This window comes from Cyprinus carpio, chromosome A14, assembly GCF_018340385.1.
Source record: "Cyprinus carpio isolate SPL01 chromosome A14, ASM1834038v1, whole genome shotgun sequence".
NCBI classification, from domain to species: domain Eukaryota; kingdom Metazoa; phylum Chordata; class Actinopteri; order Cypriniformes; family Cyprinidae; genus Cyprinus; species Cyprinus carpio.
This window is the reverse complement of record NC_056585.1, coordinates 27,892,910-27,916,496: the sequence shown is the minus strand read 5'-3', so window position 1 is coordinate 27,916,496 and position 23,587 is coordinate 27,892,910. Positions and strand designations below refer to the sequence as shown.

At 38.4% G+C, this 23,587-nt stretch overlaps 1 protein-coding gene across 14 annotated transcripts in view; it reads left to right on the top strand.

Moving 5' to 3' along the window:
• LOC109078888 overlaps positions 1–23,587 on the top strand; it is a 66,308-nt gene that overhangs the window by 24,334 nt on the left and 18,387 nt on the right. For 2 of the 14 annotated variants that reach the window (XM_042770450.1, XM_042770449.1), the window contains exon 7: positions 156–389. The exons of 7 other annotated variants lie outside the window; for them this stretch is intronic. In XM_042770450.1, coding sequence (XP_042626384.1) covers positions 156–389 — 234 coding nt within the window. Of the gene's footprint in view, positions 1–155; positions 390–482; positions 576–656; positions 950–12,268; positions 12,371–17,991; positions 18,101–23,587 lie in introns of those variants that run through there. 5 more of the 14 variants (XM_042770454.1, XM_042770453.1, XM_042770455.1 and 2 more) reach the window with 5 other exon arrangements.

The window sequence follows — 23,587 nt, the reverse complement described above, 5'->3', positions numbered from 1 at the left end:
CTCTCATGCAGATCAATCAGTTGAATCTCTGGGAAGGTTTTTATTCCTGTAGCACACAGTAAACACACTACAGACTCCAGTAATAGTATGAGTAGTGTGGAAGAACAAGATTCTCCTGTGTTTGTCATGTGACTGTCATGTGTCCCTCCCTCCAGCTCCTGTTGGCTCAGTGGAAGTGTCAATCATCTGCTCCTCCAGTGGGGTGATGAGGGTGTTCTGCTCCTCTGAGGGGGATCAGCTCCTCTACAGCTGGACTCTGAAAGGAGATCCACTGATGAATGGAAACAGCAGCATTGATCTGGATGAGGGAACTGATGGAGACATCAGCTGCAGCGTGAAGAACCACGTCAGTCACGCACAGAAGACCATTAGAGTCCAACCCTGTCCTGGTGAGCTCATTTCTGTGAATAAACAGATAATTAACTGCCCAACACTGATTGATTGATTGATTGATTGATTGATTGATGTGTTTGTGTGTTCAGTGTCTGTGGTGTTTGTTCTGGTCTGGTGTTTCCAGCTGATGGTTCTGTTGGGTCTGTTAGGAGCTTTTCACATCTACATGAGACACATGTCAGGTGAGAGAAATTCATGATCATCATTATGGATTTGACATGCAAATATTGAGAGTGTGAAGATGATGATGATGATGCTTTTAGGAAAGAAACAGGAAGATCAGAAAGTGAGAATGAGAAGATTTAGAGAGCGACATGAACACACAGCAGAAGATTCATGAGAGCAGCAGCAGATCTTCTGTATTTTATGTTTTTTTTAACATGTTTAGCCACACTTTTGTATTTTTTTATTCATACGTTATGTTATTATGGAATAGTGATGAACCATGTTCTTTTGAAAAAATGAAAATGGAGTCAGCATCAAAACTGATGAACACTGCTATCAAAGTTAAATGAAGATAAAATGCTTTGAAATAAAGCTATATTTCCAGTCAAAAGCCACAATCTCATTTGATTTTTGTTGAAGCTTATTTAATACAATACATTTTCAGTGTATTGACCAGAAAGCACACATTTATCAAAGTTAAACACATTAAAAACATAAACTCAAACGCATACAGAAGAGAGACACATCTCTGATATGCATTTAAATACGGCATTAACAACTATAGTTGTTCAGTTCTGTTCCATGCACACTGCATATAATTTTGTAAATGCAGTTGTAACTACCTACATTTTTTGGAAGTTAATTTGGTTGTACAAACCCGATTCCAAAAAAGTTGGGACACTGTACAAATTGTGAGTTAAAAAGGAATGGAATAATTTACAAATCTCATAAACTTATATTTTATTCACAATAGAATATAGATAACGTGCTCCTGTAGCTCAAGTGGTAGAACATTGCGTTAACAAGCGCAAGGTTGGGGGTTCGATCCCCGGGAACACATGATAGATAGAAATTGATAGCCTGAATGCACTGTAAGTCGCTTTGGATAAAAGCGTCTGCTAAATGCATAAATTTAATTTAATTTAATTTAATTTAATAACATATCAAATGTTGAAAGTGAGATATTTTGAAATGTCATGCCAAATATTGGCTCATTTTGGATTTCATGAGAGCTACACATTCCAAAAAAGTTAGGACAGGTAGCAATAAGAGTCCGGAAAAGTTAAATGTACATATATGGAACAGCTGGAGGACCAATTTGCAACTTATTAGGTCAATTGGCAACATGATTTGGTATAAAAAGAGCCTCTCAGAGTGGCAGTGTCTCTCAGAAGTCAAGATGGGCAAAGGATCAACAATTCCCCCAATGCTATGGCGAAAAATAGTGGAGCAATATCAGAGTTTCTCAGAGAAAAATTGCAAAGAGTTTGAAGTTATCATCATCTACAGTGCATAATATCATCTAAAGATTCAGAGAATCTGGAACAATCATACTGGATGCCCATGATCTTCGGGCCCTTAGACGGTAGTGCATCACATACAGGAATGCTACTGTAATGGAAATCACAACATGGGCTCAGGAATAGTTCCAGAAAACATTGTCGGTGAACACAATCCACCGTGCCATTCGCCGTTGCCGACTTAAACTCTATAGGTAAAAAAAGAAGCCATATCTAAACATGATCCAGAAGCGCAGGTGTTTTCTCTGGGCTAAGGCTCATTTAAAATGGACTGTGGTAAAGTGGAAAACTGTTCTGTGTTCAGACGAATCAAAATTTGAAGTTCTTTTTGGAAAACTGGGACGCCATGTCATCCGGACTAAAGAGGACAAGGACAACCCAAGTTGTTATCAGCACTCCTTTAAGAAGCCTGCATGGTTATGGGGTTGCATGAGTGCGTGTGGCATGGGCAGCTTACACATCTGGAAAGGCACCATCAATGCTGAAAGGTATATCCAAGTTGTAGAACAACATATGCTCCCATCCAGACGTCATCTCTTTCAGGGAAGACCTTGCATTTTCCAACATGACAATGCCAGACCACATACTGCATCAATAACAACATCATGCCTGCGTAGAAGGATCCAGGTACTGAAATGGCCAGCCTGCAGTCCAGATCTTTCACCCATAGAAAACATTTGGCACATCATAAAGAGGAAGATGCGACAAAGAAGACCTAAGACAGTTGAGCAACTAGAAGCCTGTATTAGACAAGAATGGGACAACATTCCTATTCCTAAACTTGGGCAACTTGTCTCCTCAGTCCACAGACGTTTGCAGACTGTTATAAAAAAGAAGAGGGGATGCCACACGGTGGTAAACATGGCCATGTCCCAACTTTTTTGAGACTTGTTGATGCCATGAAATTTAAAATCAACTTATTTTTTCCCTTAAAATTATACATTTTCTCAGTTTAAACATTTGATATGTCATCTATGTTGTATTCTGAATAAAATGTTGAAATTTGAAACTTCCACATAAATGAATTCTGTTTTTATTCACAATTTGTACAGTGTCCCAACTTTTTTGGAATCGGGTTTGTACAAATCATGATTTTCTGTAAAGCTGCTTTGAAATAAGTTTTGTCAAAAGCACTGTACAAATAAATTTGTCTCTAGTGTGAACGCCCCTCAATATCACATTAATTTGATCCTCTTTTTCTGTTTTCCTGCTGATTGAGTGTGTTTCTCAGTGTGTTATAGTTCAGTTACATCACTTGCTTCAGCTTGAGCTTGTTTATAAATGTAAAGTTGATTAAACTTTCACTGTTTAGTCCTGTTTAAAGCTATCCTAACAGGAGAAGAATGGCATTTCCTTTCAGTCGGTCACTCTTGACATCCCAACCAATTGGGATCTTGCTTCGAGAGACCAATCTACTTTGAGTTTAATATAAGGGGAAGAATGGAATTTGGTTTGAGGTTAGTGCATTGCATAGCAAATTTTCACTTCAGAGCCGAGCGACAACAATGTTCTGCTTCATCCAAGTCTCTTCAGTGAGCTACAAATTCAACGTGTTCTTGAAAGCTTTCGGTGTTGATGGCACGGCGCTTCAGCGGTGGTCGTTCCTCTTTCGAGTGGGTTGCGCAATTCAGGTTGTACTACCCCCTGTTGTGCTGCAAGCAGCCATTTCCCCTGTGTGCCTCAGCAATGAAAGAGCATTTCCCTGCAAGAGCAATTTCTTCAAAAGAGCTTCACGGGTGTGTGAAACTGAATTGCATAGCCGAGGCTCATGGTCCCCAAAAGCCAGCAAGACGGGCTGGGTAGCGCTAGCCAGGCACCCAAAAAGTACAAGGTCTTGCCCTTTGGGCTGTCCCTGTCTCCCTGTGTCTTCACAAAAGTCACGGAGATGCCTCTTGTTCACCTCAAAGAGCAGGGTGTTCGCATTCTCAACTATCTCGATGATTGGCATATACTAGTACCAGTGATGGAGTACTCGAGTCCTGGACTCGGACTCGAGTCCGACTCGAGTCACTATTCTTTGGACTCGAGTCCGACTCGAGACTCCATTCTCTGGACTCGTGACTCGACTTGGACTCGTGGACTGATGACTCGTACTTGGACTCGGACTCGAGGATATATAAAATCGGACTTGAGCATTCATCACGTTGTTTTTGACTAAATATGTTATAAAAAATATATAAGGTGTTACACTTTTCCTGTTTCGTGCCCAAGACCGGCCGGGATCTATTTTTTTCCCTCACAGACACTGCTACCGCTCGCTCTCTTTGCTTGACAACACATTCACTGACGTCACTCACTTTACGCTCGTGCATGTCAGATCAGATTACATGATTTTTTTTGCCTGTTGCGATAGTCACTGTGTCAGATGGATGACGCAATTTTGACTCCTAAAATCCTGTGGTGTCGTGAAGAAGAAACATGTCAGACTAACGTTACACGTTGCTTTCTGACCAGTCGCGTGCCGTCACACACACACACATTCACTTGAACACTTTGGAAATAACTAATGTTAGATTTGTGTGCATACCGCGCGTCTACTTTGGAAATAACGAACATGAGCGTTACACACACACACACACACACTCTCTCTCGGCATATCGTAATGATTTTTTACGTTTTAAGTATCTTTAAAATACAGTGTCCTGTAAAATGCACGTTTCTTTTTTTCGCTGTGTGTATTTCTGTAATACAGTGTTAAAGGATTAGTTCACACAAAAATGAAAATTTCCTAATCATTTACTCCTCCCAATGCCATCCAGGATATCCATGTTTTTTTTCTTCAGTGGAAAATAAATTATGTTTTTTAAGGAAAACATTTCAGGATGTTTTCTTCATATAATGGACTTCATGTGCCTACCAACTCAATACATTTTATCAGTTCTTTGAAGGTCCCAGAGTGGAGACATGTAGGCACTGGGAGCTCGAGACTCGACTCAGACTCGAATACGGGACTCGAGATTCGACTCGGACTCGAACTCTGGTAATGGTTACTCGACTTGGACTCGACTCTGACTCTTCTTTGGTGACTCGGACTTGGACTCGGACTCAAACACTGGGACTCGAGACTCGACTCGGACTCAACAGTTGGTGACTCGACTACAACACTGACTAGTACAGTCTCGGGATCAGTTGTGTGAGCACAGGGACCTGGTGCTCCGGCACTTCACCATGTTGGGTTTTCGGGTTAACTGGGAAAAAAACAAACTCTCCCTGATGCAGAGGATCTCTTTTCTCGGTATGGAGTTGGATTCAGTTGAACAGACAGCATGCCTTACAGAGGAAAATGCGCGGTTGTTGCTGACCTGCTTGAATTCATTCAAGGGAAGGACAGCGGTCCCACTGAAACAATTTCAGAGGCTCCTGGGGCATATGGCAGCTGCAGTGGCACTAACTCCGCTAGGGCTATATGAGACAGCTTCAGCACTGGCTTCATGGCCGAGTACCGATGTGGGCATGGCAGCGAGGCACTCACTGGGTTCAAGTTACACAGGCCTGTTGCCAAACCTTCACCCCATGGTCAGATCTTACATTTCTCCGGGCAGGAGTGCCCCTGGAACAGGTCTACAGGCATGCTGTGGTTTACACAAATGCCTCCACCACCGGCTAAGGGGCCACGTACAACTGGCACGCAATAATGCTCGCCATCAGCAGAAAGAATCAAAGGGCTAGGCTCACCTGTGATGAAGAGCATGTTGTGTGGAGAGAGGAGGACTGCTCCAAAGTTCACCTTAGTGCTGAGAGCAAGTAAAATTTATTTGGGTCTGATGGGAAACATTATGTTTGGCGTAAAACTGGAGAAAGACTGAACCCCGACTGCGTAAAGGAGTCAGTGAAAAGTGGAGGAGGAAGTGTCATCGTTTGGGGGATGTTTGGACCTCTTATACAGATACATGACAGGTGAATGCAGATATTCATCAGAACCTCCTTCAGCAACATGCAGGTCCTTCTCATCTCACAATCAGCCTGCAATTTTCATGCAGGAGAATGTCCCCATCACACTGCAAAACAGGTAAAGCAGTTCCTTGAAGCTGAAAACACTGAAATAATGAAATGGCCGGTCCAGAGTCCTGATCTAATCCTTATTGAAAATCTCTTGAAAATTATTGGCGACAAAGTTATGGCTAAGAAACCCAATACAACTATGGAAGATTGGAAGAAGAGTGGACCGAGATCACAGCAGCGCAGTGAGAAACTAGTGAAGTCCTTTGGCCGCAGATGTGCTGAAGTCACTCAAAGAAAGAGCTTCTACACTTCCTACTCATCTCTGACAGCTGTAACGGTCCAAAATTTAACTTGTAATCTTGTAATGCTGCAGTGGTCACTGTTCTCTCATTTGTTTTCCACAAAATAAAGGTTTTTGTTGAAATGCCTTGGCTATTTTGTCAAACGTTAGTAAAACAGTAGTATACCTACAGTTAAACTCTGCGGACCCGGTACCGGATCCAAAAATAGCATGCAAAATGTTCGTGTTTCATTTGCAAAGCCTTCCTTATATGGTATCAGGCCATATATGGGTTCATTTGAAAGTTTAGAGTGTCTTCTTTACAAAGAATACCATTAATTGGGGTTTTATGATTCATAAAGTAGTAAAATTAAGCTAAGAAATATATTCCCCCCCCACACAAATTTCCGTCTAACGATTAGGAATAATTGTGTATTTAAAATATTTTTCACAAAACAGTCAAGTCATATATCACAAGAAAGCTCTCATTCTCAGGAATCTGACAATGTAGATCATTTGTTTGACAATCGTTTGAGTGACAATCACAGATCGAATGATCTTCAACAGAATCGCGATGTAAAATTTCTCACCTCATTGCAAATTATTATTTATCCATCTTAGCACCGCTTCAGTTAGCCGCAAACAGCCACACATACCTATATACTCGATATAATCTTTTAGATTAGAATCTCTTCTTTCAAACAAGACCATTTTTACGTTTCTGCGTGCTTCCATTGGTGAGATATAAAGCGTTTTGTCCAGACGCGCTCATACAGAAAAGACGCACTTCTTGAGCCAGAAGAGCTCTCCATATCAGAAGAGGCTTTCTTCTGATATATCGATCGGATCTCTTTTGTGATGCACTATCTGTCCCTTCAGCTGTCAGTCTGAGCTGTGTGCTCCACTCAGAGCTGCTGAATTTGACACCTCTGCGTCAACAGCGGGGGGGAGGGAGTGGACAGTGATGACCACATCCTCCTCAACCGGGGAAGCGCTGGCCGATGGGCTATTGTGTTCTCGGCTATCTGTAAACACAGATCACACGCGCAATAACCTGCGTCGCGGTGATTATCAAATGTATAATAATCATACTACAAGTTATGGATGACCACCGTCGCCTTGGAGAGGACAGGACGCGCATCTGGTGAGGCTATACGCTTGTTAGTTACTTTTATATATTTGACTCTTTATTTTGAAGCGTGGAAGCTCTGCTAACAATAGAGTAAACTGTTTATTGACAGAAAAATACAGTACATGATGCATCTCAGTGAAAGTACAGTAAATACACATGGATTATTACAGTACTGTGTGGATGAACATATATTCGTTTGTTGACGTTCCGAAGGTCGTGTACAAGCTTCGGGTAGCGGATTATCAAAACAACAGAAGGGACACTGGAATATGAAATATTACAGATGATTGAGACAGGTAAGATCTCCCAATCATTACACCAATACAGAATGGACATAAATGAAATGATATAAAGCTGGAGATTGTGGATTCTATTTTAGATTGTGATAGACCAGATATATTTAATAATTTAAAGCAGTTTGCTAGTTTGCAGTTTGACTTATCCTCTTTCAAAGACTGTTCTGAAAACACACACACACAAAAAAAGCACATTGTATTGAGGTGGTTCATCATATGTGAAACAACATAAATAATACTATTTGTCACAAACAGCAGCTTTTTATGTCACTTCAAAGGGTTTTCTGTAAAAGGATATAAAGATATTGCATTTATTCTACTGTATGTGGGCATGGGGAGACTTCAATTTCAAAATACAATTTCAAACTTCAGTTTATAAAAAAAAAAAATCAAAAAGCGCCTCTTTTTTTTTCCATTTATTATAACACAGACAACATATAAAACCATTTTTATCAATTTCAACAGTGTTTTATGTAATTTCAAAGGATTTCCTGTAAAATGATACCAAACTTTTGTATGTACACCTCTGCATGTGGGTATGGGAAGCTTTTGAATTTGGGTAGGAAAAATGCCAGGCGGAAATCCCCAAAATAGCCTTGTGCTTAAGAGGTTAATAGTCCTTCAAATTTTGAGAGCTGAAGTTAACAATATTTCAGAAAAAAAGTATTTATAGATTGTTCTCTAATTTTTAACTACACTCTATATATGCAATTTTAATTTCTCCATGAGAAAAGAAAGAGTGAAGATGCATCTGTAACCCAGCGCGCTAGTAGTGCACTGTAGTTACTATGATTTCTCTCTATGTATCAATTTGTATGAGAGCATACACTGTAATGGACAAGTCGAAGTGCTAGGTTCGCTACAGGGGGGCAAAAAATTTGGTAAACCATATTAACAAAACAGACAGACCAGGAAAATGACTTGCAGTTGTCTTATTTTACTTTGAAAAATAACAAATTGAATTGAATGAAAATATGAAATGAATTGACAATAAAATGAAACAACTGGAATAACAAAAAGGAAATGATCTCTCTCTTTTTTTTAGAAAAGTAAGTTTTGAGCTCCTTTGTTGTTATTTGATTTAAATATTTTACTATATTTGTTTCCTTTAATATGTAACTTCTATTTTTGAATTTATTTTTGGTTTGTTTCCTTCTTATTAATTTATTTATTTTTCTATTTTTCCTAACCTTTTTCTAGTTTTTTTTTCCTATGGAGCTTTGCTAATTTGTTACTGGTTTGAGTTAGAACCTCTGATCCACAACAAAATAATCAAAAACAATAAATCATTCCAAGAAAATAAACAAATAGTACAATGTCAAATTCAGTATATGAAAAGTTCTCAATCCATAAAATAAGTGTGAACGTGGGTAAAAAAACAAAACAAAAAAAACTGTCCTTTCAATCCAAACGATGAATACAATGCGCACAAGTGTTTCCTTGTGTAGTGCAATGATTGTATGAACTAAATGTTCAATAGTGCAAAAATAATCAATTGGTGTGATAATCAGTGTTGAGGTAATTTGGTAAGAAATACCTCAACACTGATTATCAATATCTTTTTCAAACTGGTTGAAAAAATACTATTTGAGCACTTTTGTCACTTAATACATATGAAATCAGTTACATAAATGATAATCTTCTGCTGATTAGCATTTTTTAAGCTCTTCAGAAATACCATACACAGTTACAATACATTATACATGACATCTGAACACTAAATGCATATAAACTCGAATAAAACACTTCAAAACATTAAAACAACATATTAACACTTCATTTGAGAGAGTTGAGTTATTTTGAAACTCACCAAATCCAGGGAATTTCAACCCAATTTATGTTAACCAGCCGCATTGGATCTCACACAGTTTACACTCGCATATCATCTGCTTCAATATTGTCGATCATCGCACTAAAATGACCCAAATAAGATTTTAATTATTATCATTATTTTTAGTCAGCTCATTTCTGACCTGGTGTAAGGGAAACAGGTCAATTTAGCTCAAAGGGAATCATTTAAGATTTTAAAGGGAATTTGTACAAAATCACTGTTTCACGGCTGATCACTGAAACGGCCAGCGATTCGTTGAACGAGCTGTATAACATCAACTCTGCAATGGATATTAATATCCAAAATATAGTGAAAACACTATTAATTAGCACAGTAACAAGATCGGCAGTTTAAGACATTAACTTGTAAGCACAAAACACAAGATACTTCTCTTTTCAATATGAATAAGGCTTTATTGGATAAATCTAAGACATATAAACTAATCTAACACAAGCACACCCTCACATTCACACAAGTTGCAGGAAGATAGAAAGTTAGGAAAGAATGGGTTTAAGAATGAAAATGTGAAATCCCAAGTTTACAGCAATAGGTGAAATTGCATAGACATGAACAACCATCAATCATTTAATTAACCCTCGCATTAAGTTCCTCAATGAGGTTTAAATTATATTAGATACACCAGTACAGATCAGAGTCTGGAGGTACGTTACTTGCTTTGCCTGTGTAAAGGGGGTTCCCTTTGTTGTCGCTGATGAATTACTCAGTATTCTGGATGAACAGACAGTAGTGCAAGTAATAACAAGTTTACTGTTTTTTGCTTGTTTGTAAATAAATAAATAAATCAGATGTAGTGATGAGGAGGGGTGAGGAGTCTGTGTGTGTGTGGTGTGGGGGGGGGGGTGTTGGGGGGTGTCAGAGGGCAGAGTTCGGTAAGGAGACCAACAGTTCCTGAGTCTGTTGGTCCTTGTCTGGAGGCTCCTGAAGAACCTCCGAGAGGGCAGGAGGTTAAACAGTCTTTGGTCAGGGTGAGAGTAGTGCTTAAGAATGCTGCGAGCTCAACATAGACAGTGTTTCCTCTGGATGTCTTCAATAGCAGGAAGTGGTGTCCCTGTGATGTGTTGGGCAGTTTTCACCACCCTCTGCAGTGCCTTGCTGTCAGCAACTGAGCAGTTCCCATACCAGACTGTGATACAACTGGTCAGGATGCTCTCGATCGCACACCGGTAGAAGTTCACCAGGATGGCTGAAGACAGCTGGTTCTTCATCAGTGTCCTGAGATGGTGGTTCCCAGGAACTTGAAGCTGGAGACACATTCAACAACCATCCCGTTAATGTGGATGGGGTCATGCGTGCTTCCTTTCTTCTTCCTGAAGTCCACAATGAGCTCCTTTGTCTTGCTGGTGTTAAGGAGCAGGTTATTGTCAGCGCACCATGTGGCCAGGTGCTGTACCTCCTCCCTGTAGGCAGTCTCATCATTGTCTCTGATGAGGCCAATCACCGTGGTATCGTCTGCAAACTTAATGATGGAGTTGGATCCATGCACAGGCTTGCAGTTGTGGGTGTAAAGGGAGTAAAGGAATGGGCTCAGCACACAGCCCTGTGGTACGCCGGTGTTGAGTGTGATGGTGGTGGAGCAGGTGTGGCCTGACCTAACATGCTGAGGTCTCTTGGTCAGAAAGTCCATAATCCAGTTGCAGAGGGAGGTATTAATGTCCAGGTCTCCAAGTTTTGTGGTCCGCTTGGAGGGAATGACGGTGTTAAATGCTGAGCTGAAGTCAACAGACAACATCCGTACATTTGTGTTGTTATTGTCCAAGTGTGTGAGTGCAGAGTGCAGCACTGTGCATACTGCATCCTCTGTGCTCCTATTTCTACGGTAAGTGGAATTGGTGTGGGTCCAGTGTGTGTGGGAGGCAGTCTTTGAGGTGTGCTAGAACCAGTCCCTCGAATGACAATAGGTGTGAGTCCTACGGGGCGGTAGTCATTCAGGCACATTGGGGAGGAGTGTTTTGGCACTGGCACAATGGATGTGGACTTAAAGCATGTTGGCACAGTTGCTTGGGTGTGGGACAGGTTGAAAATGTCTGTGAAGCCCCAGCAAGCTGCTCTGCACATGCCCTAAGCACACGACCAGGAATGCCGTCCGGGCCGGCAGCCTTGCGTGTGTTGATCAGGCTCAACGCAGTGTGGACATCTGTGGAGGTGAGTTTGAGAATCACCATTTCCACAAAAATATTGAGCAGCACAACTGTTTTTAACATTGATAATGTTTCTTGCGCAGTAAATCATCATATTAGAATGATTTCTGAAGATCATGTGACACTGAAAACTGGAGTAATGATGCTGAAAATACAGCTGCACATCACAGAAATAAATTACACTTTATAATATATTAAAACAGAAAAACTTTTTTATTTATAATAATATTTCGCAATATTACTGTTTTTACTTTATTTTTTATCAAATAAATGCTGCCTTGGTAAGCAGAAGAAACTTGTTTCAAAAACATTAATAATTTCAATGTTTAAACATTTTTGTCAGGTAATTTAATAATTACAATTCTATTTATATTATATTATATTATATTATATTATATTATATTATATTATATTATATTATGTCTTTTATAGGACAATAGTATTTATTATTACAAATATATATATATATATTTTACTGTGATAAAATATATATTTTTTTAATAATAAGTGTGGGGAGGGGCTGGTCAGATTTTTCTGCTTTTTTGTCTCGAGCTGATCTCACTAACCTTCGCTGCATGTTAAATTCAGTGTGTCCAGCTTTTATACCAGATATCAGTTTGCCCAGCATTGATTGATTGATTGATTGATTGATTGATTGATTGATTGATTGATTGATTGATTGATTGATTGATTGATTGCTTGATTGATTGATTGATTGATTGGTTGATTGATTGATTGATTGATTGATTGATGTGTTTGTGTTGTTCAGTGTGTTCAGTGTCTGTGGTGTTTGTTCTGGTCTGGTGTCTCCAGATGATGGTTCTGTTCGGTCTGTTAGGAGGTTTTCACATCTACATGAGACACACGTCAGGTGAGAGACATTTATCATCATCATTATATATTTGACATGCAATTATTAAAAGTGTGAAGATGATGGTGATGACGATGCTTTTAGGAAAGAAACAGAAGGACCAGAAAGTGAGAATGAGAAGATTTAGAGAGCATTATGGAGAAACAGCAGAAGATTCATGAGAGCAGCAGCAGATCTTCACATCTGTGAGAAATGAGTTCAGAATCAGTCCAGCTTTCACCTGTCAACAACAGATCTTATATAAAACCAAGAGATTCATTAAACCTGGAGATATGAATTAACCAGATTTTCTACAGTTTTAGTTATGAAGATTATTTTCTGGACAGCTGTGTTTTTGTAATAGTTTTATTGCTTATTTTATTCATTTGTCTTTCCTCTTTGAATGAACTAGCAGTATTTTTATGTCATTATATGAAAACTCCTTCTGTTCATCTGTGATCAAACTCTTTTATTTCTCTGAATCAGATCTGTCAGATCATGAACTCATTCTGTGTGTTTATTTTCACATTTCTGCTCTTGCTCTTTTACTTTATTCTTGATTTGGTTGATTTCTCTTTATTTTCAGTGTCTGTTTAGATGTTTTATCTGTTTGAAGCTCTTCATCCGTGTCTCAGTTTTGCAGCGTCTGGTGTTTTCTGACTGTGGTTTTGCTCGAATTTGCAGTTTTTTTAGATTTATTTTAACAAGTTTAACCACATTTGTGCATTTTTCTTCACAAGATATGTGTGTCATTATAGAATATTGATAAACATGCAATTCTTTAGAAACTGTAATTGTGCTCATTGCTGAATTTGCTATGCTTAACATTTTTGAGTTGAAAATAAAACGCTTTGAAATGAAACCGTATTTGCAGTCAAAAGTCACCAGCTCATTCATTTTTTTTTTTTAATACAATCAATTAACATGTTATTTAACAGCATGATTCCACGGTTGTTATTTATTTTAGACTATTCATGGTAAATTCTAGCTGACTTGGTCAAACCGGCCTATTCATTGTAGCAACAATCTAAAACCCGACCCAACAGCTCAGAATGTAGATTATTTGCAGACTTAAAGCATTGAATTGGGATAAATCAATATCAATAACACTCAAACAGTCCTTACTTTTTGTTAATTATTAATGAATAATTCATTAATTTAACTAAAAAGCATCTGTAATGTGTCTTTAATTACCAGTTAAGTTCAGATAAATCAGATTAAGCTCATTTTAAGTCGTGATGTTCTGAGTGAAGTGAAAGCAGCTGTAGTTGTAGTTTCCTCCTGCAGGTGTCGCTCTCTACATGAGCAGCTCTGAGCAGCTATAAACTCAATGTCCCATGAGTCTCAGCTGCAGCAGACAGAAGATTGAAGCTCAGAATCCTCTCTTCATTCACACATCAACTGATGGATGCGAGTCACACATCATCACACACAGTCTGCTGGAAACACCACATATAGACCTGATTCTGCTTTACTCTCAATAAACATGTCTACAGTATTTCATCAATGAAGGAAAGATACTGTTTCATCTGATTTAAAGGAGAATCTATAAAGTGTTTTGCATAATTAGTAATTTTAAATAAATTATAAACAAATACTCCCCACTTGTTGCTTCTAAAACAAGTTTTTTTTTAGAAAATGTGCTTGTAGATGAATTGTGATGTGAACTAACAGCATGTGTCTTCCCCCATATGAGGAAACTTCCTCTTTCCTCGGTGAAGCGGTCAGAGGTTTCCTCGTGTGTCAGTCCAGTGTGAGTCTCGCAGTGAAGACGCTTGATGAGAGCCAGAACACAGACGATCTGAAGCAGCGTCACACTCTTCTGCTGGAGACTGGACTTTAGAGAAATGATGCTGATCTTTGGACTGATGCTGCTGCTGCAAACTGCTGCATGTGAGTCACTTTCACATCAAACTCATCTTATCATGCTGAATCAGTCAGATCAGTCTCTGATGAATGTAATATAACATTAAGAGTCTTCAGTGATCTAGCAATAGATTTTGACTGAGTGTGTCCCAATTCACCTACTTATCATATGTCTTAAAAGTATGTGCACATTCTTTGATGAAAAAGTATCTTCATAATTTAGAGTGTGTAGCAGAATAGTAGATAAGGTTTGGGAAAAAAAAGCTCATCACAATTGCATCTTTAACAGAGACTTGCATGCATCCTGTTACCATTTAAATATATCTAAATATACATAGAGTCAGTCACAATGACCATACATGCAGTCTTTGCACTTGACCGGTTGTTTACTTGCGTGACGTATTTCCTGTATTTGGCCAAAGTGTTCAAGTTGGTGTGAAAGCCACAAGTGTGTGTATGTGAAGTACTTTTGATTAACCAATGACACACTTTCAGTGCTGCAAAAAATTAAGTTTCTACAGAGCTTTATTTAACACATTTTGTACATGTTATACTTTGCACTTTAAAATAAACTTCAAAGTATCTGTTCTGTATTCCCTATAAAGGATAAATTAATTGTGGCGCTTCTAAGTAAATGATAAAACGAAGTTGATAACGTTGTTACAAAATACACAAATCCTTCTCTGTACCAATAAAATATGCAACACTTTACATTTTACACAAATTATATGTAATATCAAATTAAATGAACTTACACTGCAACGTTTTCCTTGACATCTAATAATTTCAGGGCACATGAGCTCCTGACTGTGATGAATGATTGAGTTATAAAAACACAAATCAACTCATTCTCACCTGTGAAAGTTTATCCCATTTCTTCTGGAGTTTAAATATCTGTGGTTTTTACAACCAGAGGCTGTGCATCTTTTACTTTGGGTGACATGTTGACTGTTCCAAGATGGCGGATGCATCGATGTATCTGAAGCGGTCGAATCTACATCTACAAATCTATGGTTTCTCATAAAATGTTACAGTGTTGTTGCAGATGAAACATAATGTGGATAATATTAAAGAAATAATGTTTCATCAGGTTGATATTGATTATTAATCACTCAAACCTCCTTTATATTAACATCAGTCTTGTGTATCTGCCATGTTTGTAGTTTTTTAAAAAAACTTTTTATTTGTGATTGTAGTTCTAATCAAATCCTCGTACAAAGCAGAATTTGAAGGCAGTATTAGCCATTAGAGTTTGACAGATCTGCACTTTGAGTGTAGATTTATCTATGTAAAACTTACACTGTAATTTTTAGTGTAAGATGATGGACAGGTCTGAGCCGGGGCGAGGTGCGTTTATTGTGTTTATATTTTTAACACATTATTTTTTCTGTAATATAAAATTAATGCATGAAATCAGCAGCCCTAGTTGCAATATTACATTAAGAGTCTTCAGTGATCTACTCACAGTCTGTACAGTTTATATTAGTGGAGTGTTAAACGTGTGAGAAAGTGTGTGTTTCTTTCTTCAGGTCTGTTGTGCTGAAAAGTTTGAGGAAGGATTCATCAAATGATCTTGATCCATTAAATGTGATGTCAGAAAGATCAAGACATTATTTATAAAGAGAGAAATGCTGCAGGTTAATGGAACTGGACAGAAAGTGCAGAACAAAGAAAATTTATGCTTTATCAGAATAAAACATCTCAACATGCAAAAAGTGTTTGTAGACAGTGAAAGTAAATTTGAATAAAATCAACATTTAGATTTGCTTTTTGACTGAAGAAAAAAAAACAGATGATATTCCAGTGTTAAACAGACATTTAAAAATAATAGGAATGTGTTATTTTGTTGTTTTTGTGTGTGTGTAATTTGTCTCATTTTAATCAATGACCTCTTTAGATTGTTGTACATATTTAATTGTGTGTGTGTGTGTGTGTGTGTGTGTGTGTGTGTGTGTGTGTGTGTGTGTGTGTGTGTGTGTGTGTGTGTGTGTGTGTGTGTGTGTGTGTGTGTGTGTGTGTGTGTGTGTGTGTGTGTGTGTGTGTGTGTGTGTTTCTTCAGGTCTGGATCGGTTCTGCAGTTTTGGTCAATCTGAACCCTGTTACGCAGCTCTGGGACACAAACTCAATCTGCTGATGGTGGACGCTAGAGAATATGACCTGCAGATAAAAAAGAGAATAAACAACACACGAGATGATCCAGTTTGTAGAGTAAAGTATGGCAGTATGAGGATGAGTCAATGTGATCTTTATAATAACAGAACTGAAGTGTCAGTCATTGATGGGACTGTGATAATAAAGCGTGTGATCAGAGCAGATTCTGGGAATTACAGATTAATACTCGTTCAAGATATTAATAGTCGTTGAAACATTTAGAGGTCTTAGAGTGATTTTTGGAGGTATTGAAGTTATCTCATCAGACTCATTCTATTATATCAGATATCAATTTTGTTTAGAAATGTCTTGATATTGGGTGTGTTCGACTTCATGAAGCACTGCGCAAAACGATCGCAATCTGACTTGAAGCAGTGCATGCCGGTTAGAAATTTTGTCGGACTTGAGACGGCGCCGACGCCACATGACTGTCACGTGTGTCATCAAAGTACCGCGAGAGTGTGTCGAGAACAGCCGCCGCAGATTCTCCAGAGCAGCTGCAGGAGCGCTGATGACGACACAGCTGCTTCACGATTGGCCAGATTCACCACTTGACAACGATCACGTGTGTTTCGGGTTTATTCTTACCTTTTCAGTTCCAATAATGGCCACAAATCTGTGTTTTTAGAATGGTGAAAGCTTTTTTACTGTAGTCGCACTGTTGTATTGAGTCACGTTTATCATACAACACTGATAAAAGCATACCCCCACTTTATTAGTATTTAAATAGTATATGATTATGTTGACCTTTATTCTTGAAATGATGGTGCTGTATTAAGCAGTACATAAAAAGTGTTTCTGTTGATCATGATAACGTTTCTGAAACATCTGTGTATTTGACAAATATTGCATTTCGATTCACTTAATCTGGTGATAAAGTATGCAACACCGCCGTGAGTGTCACTAACGGGAGCAGAAAGTGTCCGGCTTGACGTGTCTGTTTTCAACTCCGCCTCCGACTGCAAGCGGCTGCTCTCGTTGACCGCCCCCTGTAGCCATGCTTCAAGATCGAACACACCTGTTGACTCATAATGAGTCGAGAAAGAGTCCGACTGCAAGCGGCTGCTCTCGTTGACCGCAGCTCCTATTTGGGCTCAGTGGAAGTGTCAATCATCTGCTCCTCCAGTGGGGTGATTAGGGTGTTCTGCTCCTCTGAGGGGGATCACATCCTCTACAGCTGGACTCTGAATGGAGATCCACTGATGGATGGAAACAGCAGCATTGATCTGGATGAGGGAACTGATGGAGACATCAGCTGCAGTGTGAAGAACCACGTCAGTCACACACAGAAGAACATTAGACTAGTCTGTCCTACTGGTGAGATCATTTCTAATCATCTACAGATAGTCAACTGCCCATTATTGTGTGAGTGATAATTTAATTTATTGATTTATTTTTTTACAATCAAGACAGATATAGTCAGCTGACCTTTGACGTCTGTCTGAATTTAGATTACAAAAATAAATCTGGTCTGGTGTCTCCAGATGATGGTTCTGTTCGGTCTGTTAGGAGCTTTTCACATCTACATGAGACACACGTCAGGTGAGAGACATTTATCATCATCATTATGGATTTTACATGCAGATATTAAGAGTGTGAAGATGATGATGATGTGATGTTTTTAGGAAAGAAACAGGAAGATCAGAAAGTGAGAATGAGAAGATTTAGAGAGAGACATGAACACACAGCAGAAGATTCATGAGAGCAGCAGCAGATCTTCACATCTGTGAGAAATGAGTTTCAGAATCAGTCCAGCTTTCACCTGTCAGCAGCAGGAGATCTTACAGAATAAAGCCAGAAGATATTTTCTGCAGTTTTAGTTAAGAATCTCTTCTTTGATTAGATGATTTTCTGGACATTTGTTTTTGCATCAGTTTAATGCTTATTTTATTCCTTTGTCTTTATGCTTTGAATGAACTAGCAGTATTTTATATCATTACATGAAACTGCTGTTCATCAGGTTGTGAAGTCATTCTGTCTATGTTCACATTTTCTGCTCTTATTATTTTATTGTTTATTCTGTTGTTTTTTGTTGATTTTTCTTCATATGCGGTTTCTGTTTAGATGTTTTATCAGTTCAGAACTCTTCCTCTTGATCCGTGTCTCAGTTTTGGAGCGTCTGGTGTTTTGTTGTCCATGTTTTTAAAATTCTTCTTTCATGTGCTGTTTTTTTTAAATGGCTTTAACACATTTAGCCACATTTGTGCATTTTTCTTAAGTAGATATTTGTGCCATCATAGAATATTGATAAACATATTTAAAAAATATATATATATTGTTAATGAAATCAGTGTTGAATTTAAACTTAATTTTGTTAAAGAGTAAAATAAAAATAAAATGCTTTGAAATGAATCTCTTCACAGTCAAACATCTCACGCTCATTGAATTTTTAAGGGTTTTTATGCAGTCAATAAACATTTTTTAACTAACAGAAAGCACACATCATTGAATTTAAACAGACATAAAATAAAAGTGACAAATAATATTCCAGACAAATCAAATTAATTTTAGTAAATGAATTTAGCTGTAATTGCTGTTTCCTCCTGCAGATGGCGCTCATAACAAAGAAAGTGTGTTTTGTCTTTTACTGTATAATGTGGTTCTGTCTGAAGACAAGCTGGACCTCCAGGGACCCGTTCTTCGTACGACGCTCACTCAGTTAGCTGGATTTGATTGTTGATGATTTGACATGATCTTGAATAGTTTAGTTCTTCGAAGCTCATCCTGGACTTTCTGTCATAGCAATAGGTCCGTAAACTTAAACCTGATCGGGAGCAGCTTATGTCATGTAAACAAGATTATATTGCATCTTTTTAACTGGAATTTATTTTTAAAATCTGTCCCAGCCACTGCTACCCTATAATAATAATTTAAAAATGAATTTGAAAATAATATAAAATAATAATGTTGTGTAATCTATAATACTACATACACAGCCAGTTTTACTCACTGAAAGATTTATTTGTGATAAAATAATTACTTTATAGTTGTTTTAGAGTCTTACACACATGCTGTACAGTTAATCTGAGTCGTTCATTAATTTGAGTGTTGACAGCTCTTATGAGAGAGACTTGATGGAGCGCAGGAGATGCAGATGATCTTGGCCATTACAGTTTTCTGAATTGCTAAAACACATTTCTTGAAACCATCCCTCATTTTCTCAAAACCTTAAACACAAAACCAAATACTCAAACTAAATTCACGAAACCTCTGAATCTTCTGTCAAAATCAAACAATCACTGCAAAACCATTTCACTTGCACTCAAAATCAAACAGTGCTCTCAGATCGTACACACACGAGTCAATAAAATAAACACTACAGAGCATTCATCAGACACTACAGAGAAAAATGGAGAAAACAGCATCCAGAACATTACAGAAAAAAAGTACAAAAAAAGTAAAAAAAAAAAAAAAATTTTAATTCTGTAAAAAAGTCATTTATAAGGTGAATATATTGTATAGGCCTACTGTATGTCCTGCAAGAATAGTATTGTGCTGAATATTGAGTAGTACTGAATGTGTTTGTATATATATATATATATATATATATATATATATATAATACAGTATTTTACAATTGCTAAAACACATTTCTTGAAACCTTCAGCCATATTCTCAAAACTTTAAACACAAAACTCAGTCTTTAAACTACATTCACAAAACTCCTGACTCTTCTTGCAAAATCAAACACTTGCCTCAAAACCGTTTGATCTGTGCTCAAAATCAAACAATGCTTTCAAAACATAAACACAGCCAGTCAATATATAAATACTCATCAGCATTCATTAGACACTACATCAAAAAAAAAAAAAAAAATTGACAACACAGCGTCCAGAGCATGTAGTTACAGATAATTTTTTTTATTGCATATAGAAAATAATTTTGCCATAAAAGTAAATAATTCACAACTCAGCAAATATATTGCATTCTGTAAGTACTGCAAGTAATACAGTATTGAATTTCTGTATTTTCAGCATAAAAATAAAGTAAGCCCAAAGAACAAAGACAACTCTACATGAAAAGCGTATTACACAAAATATTGTGCAATTGCAAAATCAAAGTCAGTGAGAGACTCATTCTGCCTCAGCATCCCGTCTTCGTGCTGGGTTCGGCCAGAGGACTTCGTCCACATCACATGCAATGTTGTCCCTTCCTAGGCAAACGGGGGGAAGAACCTCTCGTGTGCCGGATCCAGCCTTGACAACACTCCACACCTATATCATCACAGGCCAATTCCATTGCCTGTAAAAGATTTACTCTTGTATATGGATTACGGTCATAGACCTTCCATCGGCACTCAGAGAAAAACTCTTCTATTGGGTTGAGGAAAGGGCTGTATGGTGGAAGGCAAACATTCACAAATTTCTGGTTGATGTTGAACCACTCAGGAATTCGGACACCACGGTGAAAGCTGACATTGTCCCAAACCACAACATAGACAGGATGCACTGCCTGCTGATGATCCTGCTGCTCACGTTCAAACAAAACATCCCGAAGACCACCCAGAAATGTAAGAAGATGGTCAGTGTTATATGGCCCCAGGGTTGCATGATGGTGGAGAACCCCCCCCCCCCCCCATTGCTTATGGCTGCACAGAGGGTGACATTGCCACCACGCAGGCCAGGGACTTCCACAATGGCACGCTGGCCAATTATGTTCCAGCCTCTCCTTCTCCTCTTCGCCAGATTGAACCCTGCTTCATCTACAAAAATATATTCATGGGGCCTTTCCATGGAATCCATTTCAAACACCCTCTACATATATAAAAGAGATAAATAGTTTAGTAAGTGTTACAGAAAGACATACTTCTGCAAAAGTGTATGTACATATGTACAGGTCCTTCTCAAAAAATTAGCATATTGTGAAAAAGTTCATTATTTTCCATAATGTAATGATAAAAATTAAACTTTCATATATTTTAGATTCATTGCACACCAACTGAAATATTTCAGGTCTTTTATTGTTTTAATACTGATGATTTTGGCATACAGCTCATGAAAAACCCAAAATTCCTATCTCAAAAAAAATTAGCATATCATGAAAAGGTTCTCTAAACGAGCTATTAACCTAATCATCTGAATCAACTAATTAACTCTAAACACCTGCAAAAGATTCCTGAGGCTTTTAAAAACTCCCAGCCTGGTTCATTACTCAAAACCGTAATCATGGGTAAGAGGTTAACCCAGAAGGCCATCATTGACACCCTCAAGCAAGAGGGTAAGACACAGAAAGAAATTTCTGAACGAATAGGCTGTTCCCAGAGTGCTGTATCAAGGCACCTCAGTGGGAAGTCTGTGGGAAGGAAAACGTGTGGCAAAAAAAACGCTGCACAACGAGAAGAGGTGACCGGACCCTGAGGAAGACTGTGGAGAAGGACCCGATTCCAGACCTTGGGGGACCTGCGGAAGCAGTGGACTGAGTCTGGAGTAGAAACATCCAGAGCCACCGTGCACAGGCGTGTGCTTTTTGAACCAGAAAACAGCGGCAGAAGCGCCTGACCTGGGCTACAGAGAAGCAGCACTGGACTGTTGCTCAGTGGTCCAAAGTACTTTTTTCGGATGAAAGCAAATTTTGCATTTCATTCGGAAATCAAGGTGCCAGAGTCTGGAGGAAGACTGGAGAGAAGGGAAATGCCAAAATGCCTGAAGTCCAGTGTCAAGTACCCACAGTCAGTGATGGTCTGGGGTGCCATGTCAGCTGCTGGTGTTGGTCCACTGTTGTTTTATCAAGGGCAGGGTCAATGCAGCTAGCTATCAGGAGATTTTGGAGCACTTTATGCTTCCATCTGCTGAAAAGCTTTATGGAGATGAAGATTTCGTTTTTCAGCACGACCTGGCACCTGCTCACAGTGCCAAAACAAAACCACTGGTAAATGGTTTACTGACCATGGTATTACTGTGCTCAATTGGCCTGCCAACTCTCCTGACCTGAACCCCATAGAGAATCTGTGGGATATTGTGAAGAGAAAGTTGAGAGACGCAACACTCTGGATGAGCTTAAGGCCGCTATCGAAGCATCCTGGGCCTCCATAACACCTCAGCAGTGCCACAGGCTGATTGCCTCCATGCCACGCCGCATTGAAGCAGTCATTTCTGCAAAAGGATTCCCGACCAAGTATTGAGTGCATAACTGAACATAATTATTTGAAGGTTGACTTTTTTTTGTATTAAAAACACTTTTCTTTTATTGGTCGGATGAAAATATGCTAATTTTTTTGAGATAGGAATTTTGGGTTTTCGTGAGCTGGTATGCCAAAATCATCAGTATTAAAACAATAAAAGACCTGAAATATTTCAGTTGGTGTGCAATGAATCTAAAATATATGAAAGTTAAATTTTTATCATTACATTATGGAAAATAATGAACTTTTTCACAATATGCTAATTTTTTGAGAAGGACCTGTATATGCACTCCTGATTTACATACACTACAATATAGTGCAGTAACAGTATAGGACAATAACTGTAGGCTACAAACTTGTACTGTAAGCATCAGTGCTGAAAGTGTACACTTACTTGCACATACTGATATCGTAGATATTTGACCCTTTCTGAATTGCGCTCAAAGGGTACTCTGTACACTTGCTTGATGCTTACTCTGTTGCGATGGAGGACACGGGAAATGGTAGAAAGGCTGACACTGTGGATACCTTCAAAGTTTACATTGTCTTCTACAAGTCTGTATTACACGCAGTCGGATGACATTGTTTTGACGGACCATATCAACAATGACAGTCTCTTGCTGTTGGGAGAACAAAGGAGTCCTTCCACCCTCATTTGGTAGTCTTGCAATTCTACAAAAGAGAAAATGCTCCTACAAATGTATACATACAGAACAATAGTAATGGACATCACATTCATATGTAAAATGTATTGTAAATCTTTTATTCTTTTTTCCCCACTCCCCTTTCTATTGACAAACTGATGTACTATATCAAATGTATACAGTAAACTTTCAGTCGCACAAATTAGAAAAACAATAATTTTTTTTGTTGTTTTCTTTTATTGTTGTGATTATTGTTGTGAATATAGAGTATGTGGAAATTTTGTTTTGTTCTTTTTGTTGTTTTTCTCTTTGTCATTCCATGAACAAGAACATGGTCTATCACAGTTGCCTGAATTTGATCTGAAATTACTATTCTTGTTCTTGCTCTTCGTTGTCCTTGTACTCTTCCTCCTCGTCCACCACCTCTTACACGAACTCTTCCTCCTCTGCCTCTCA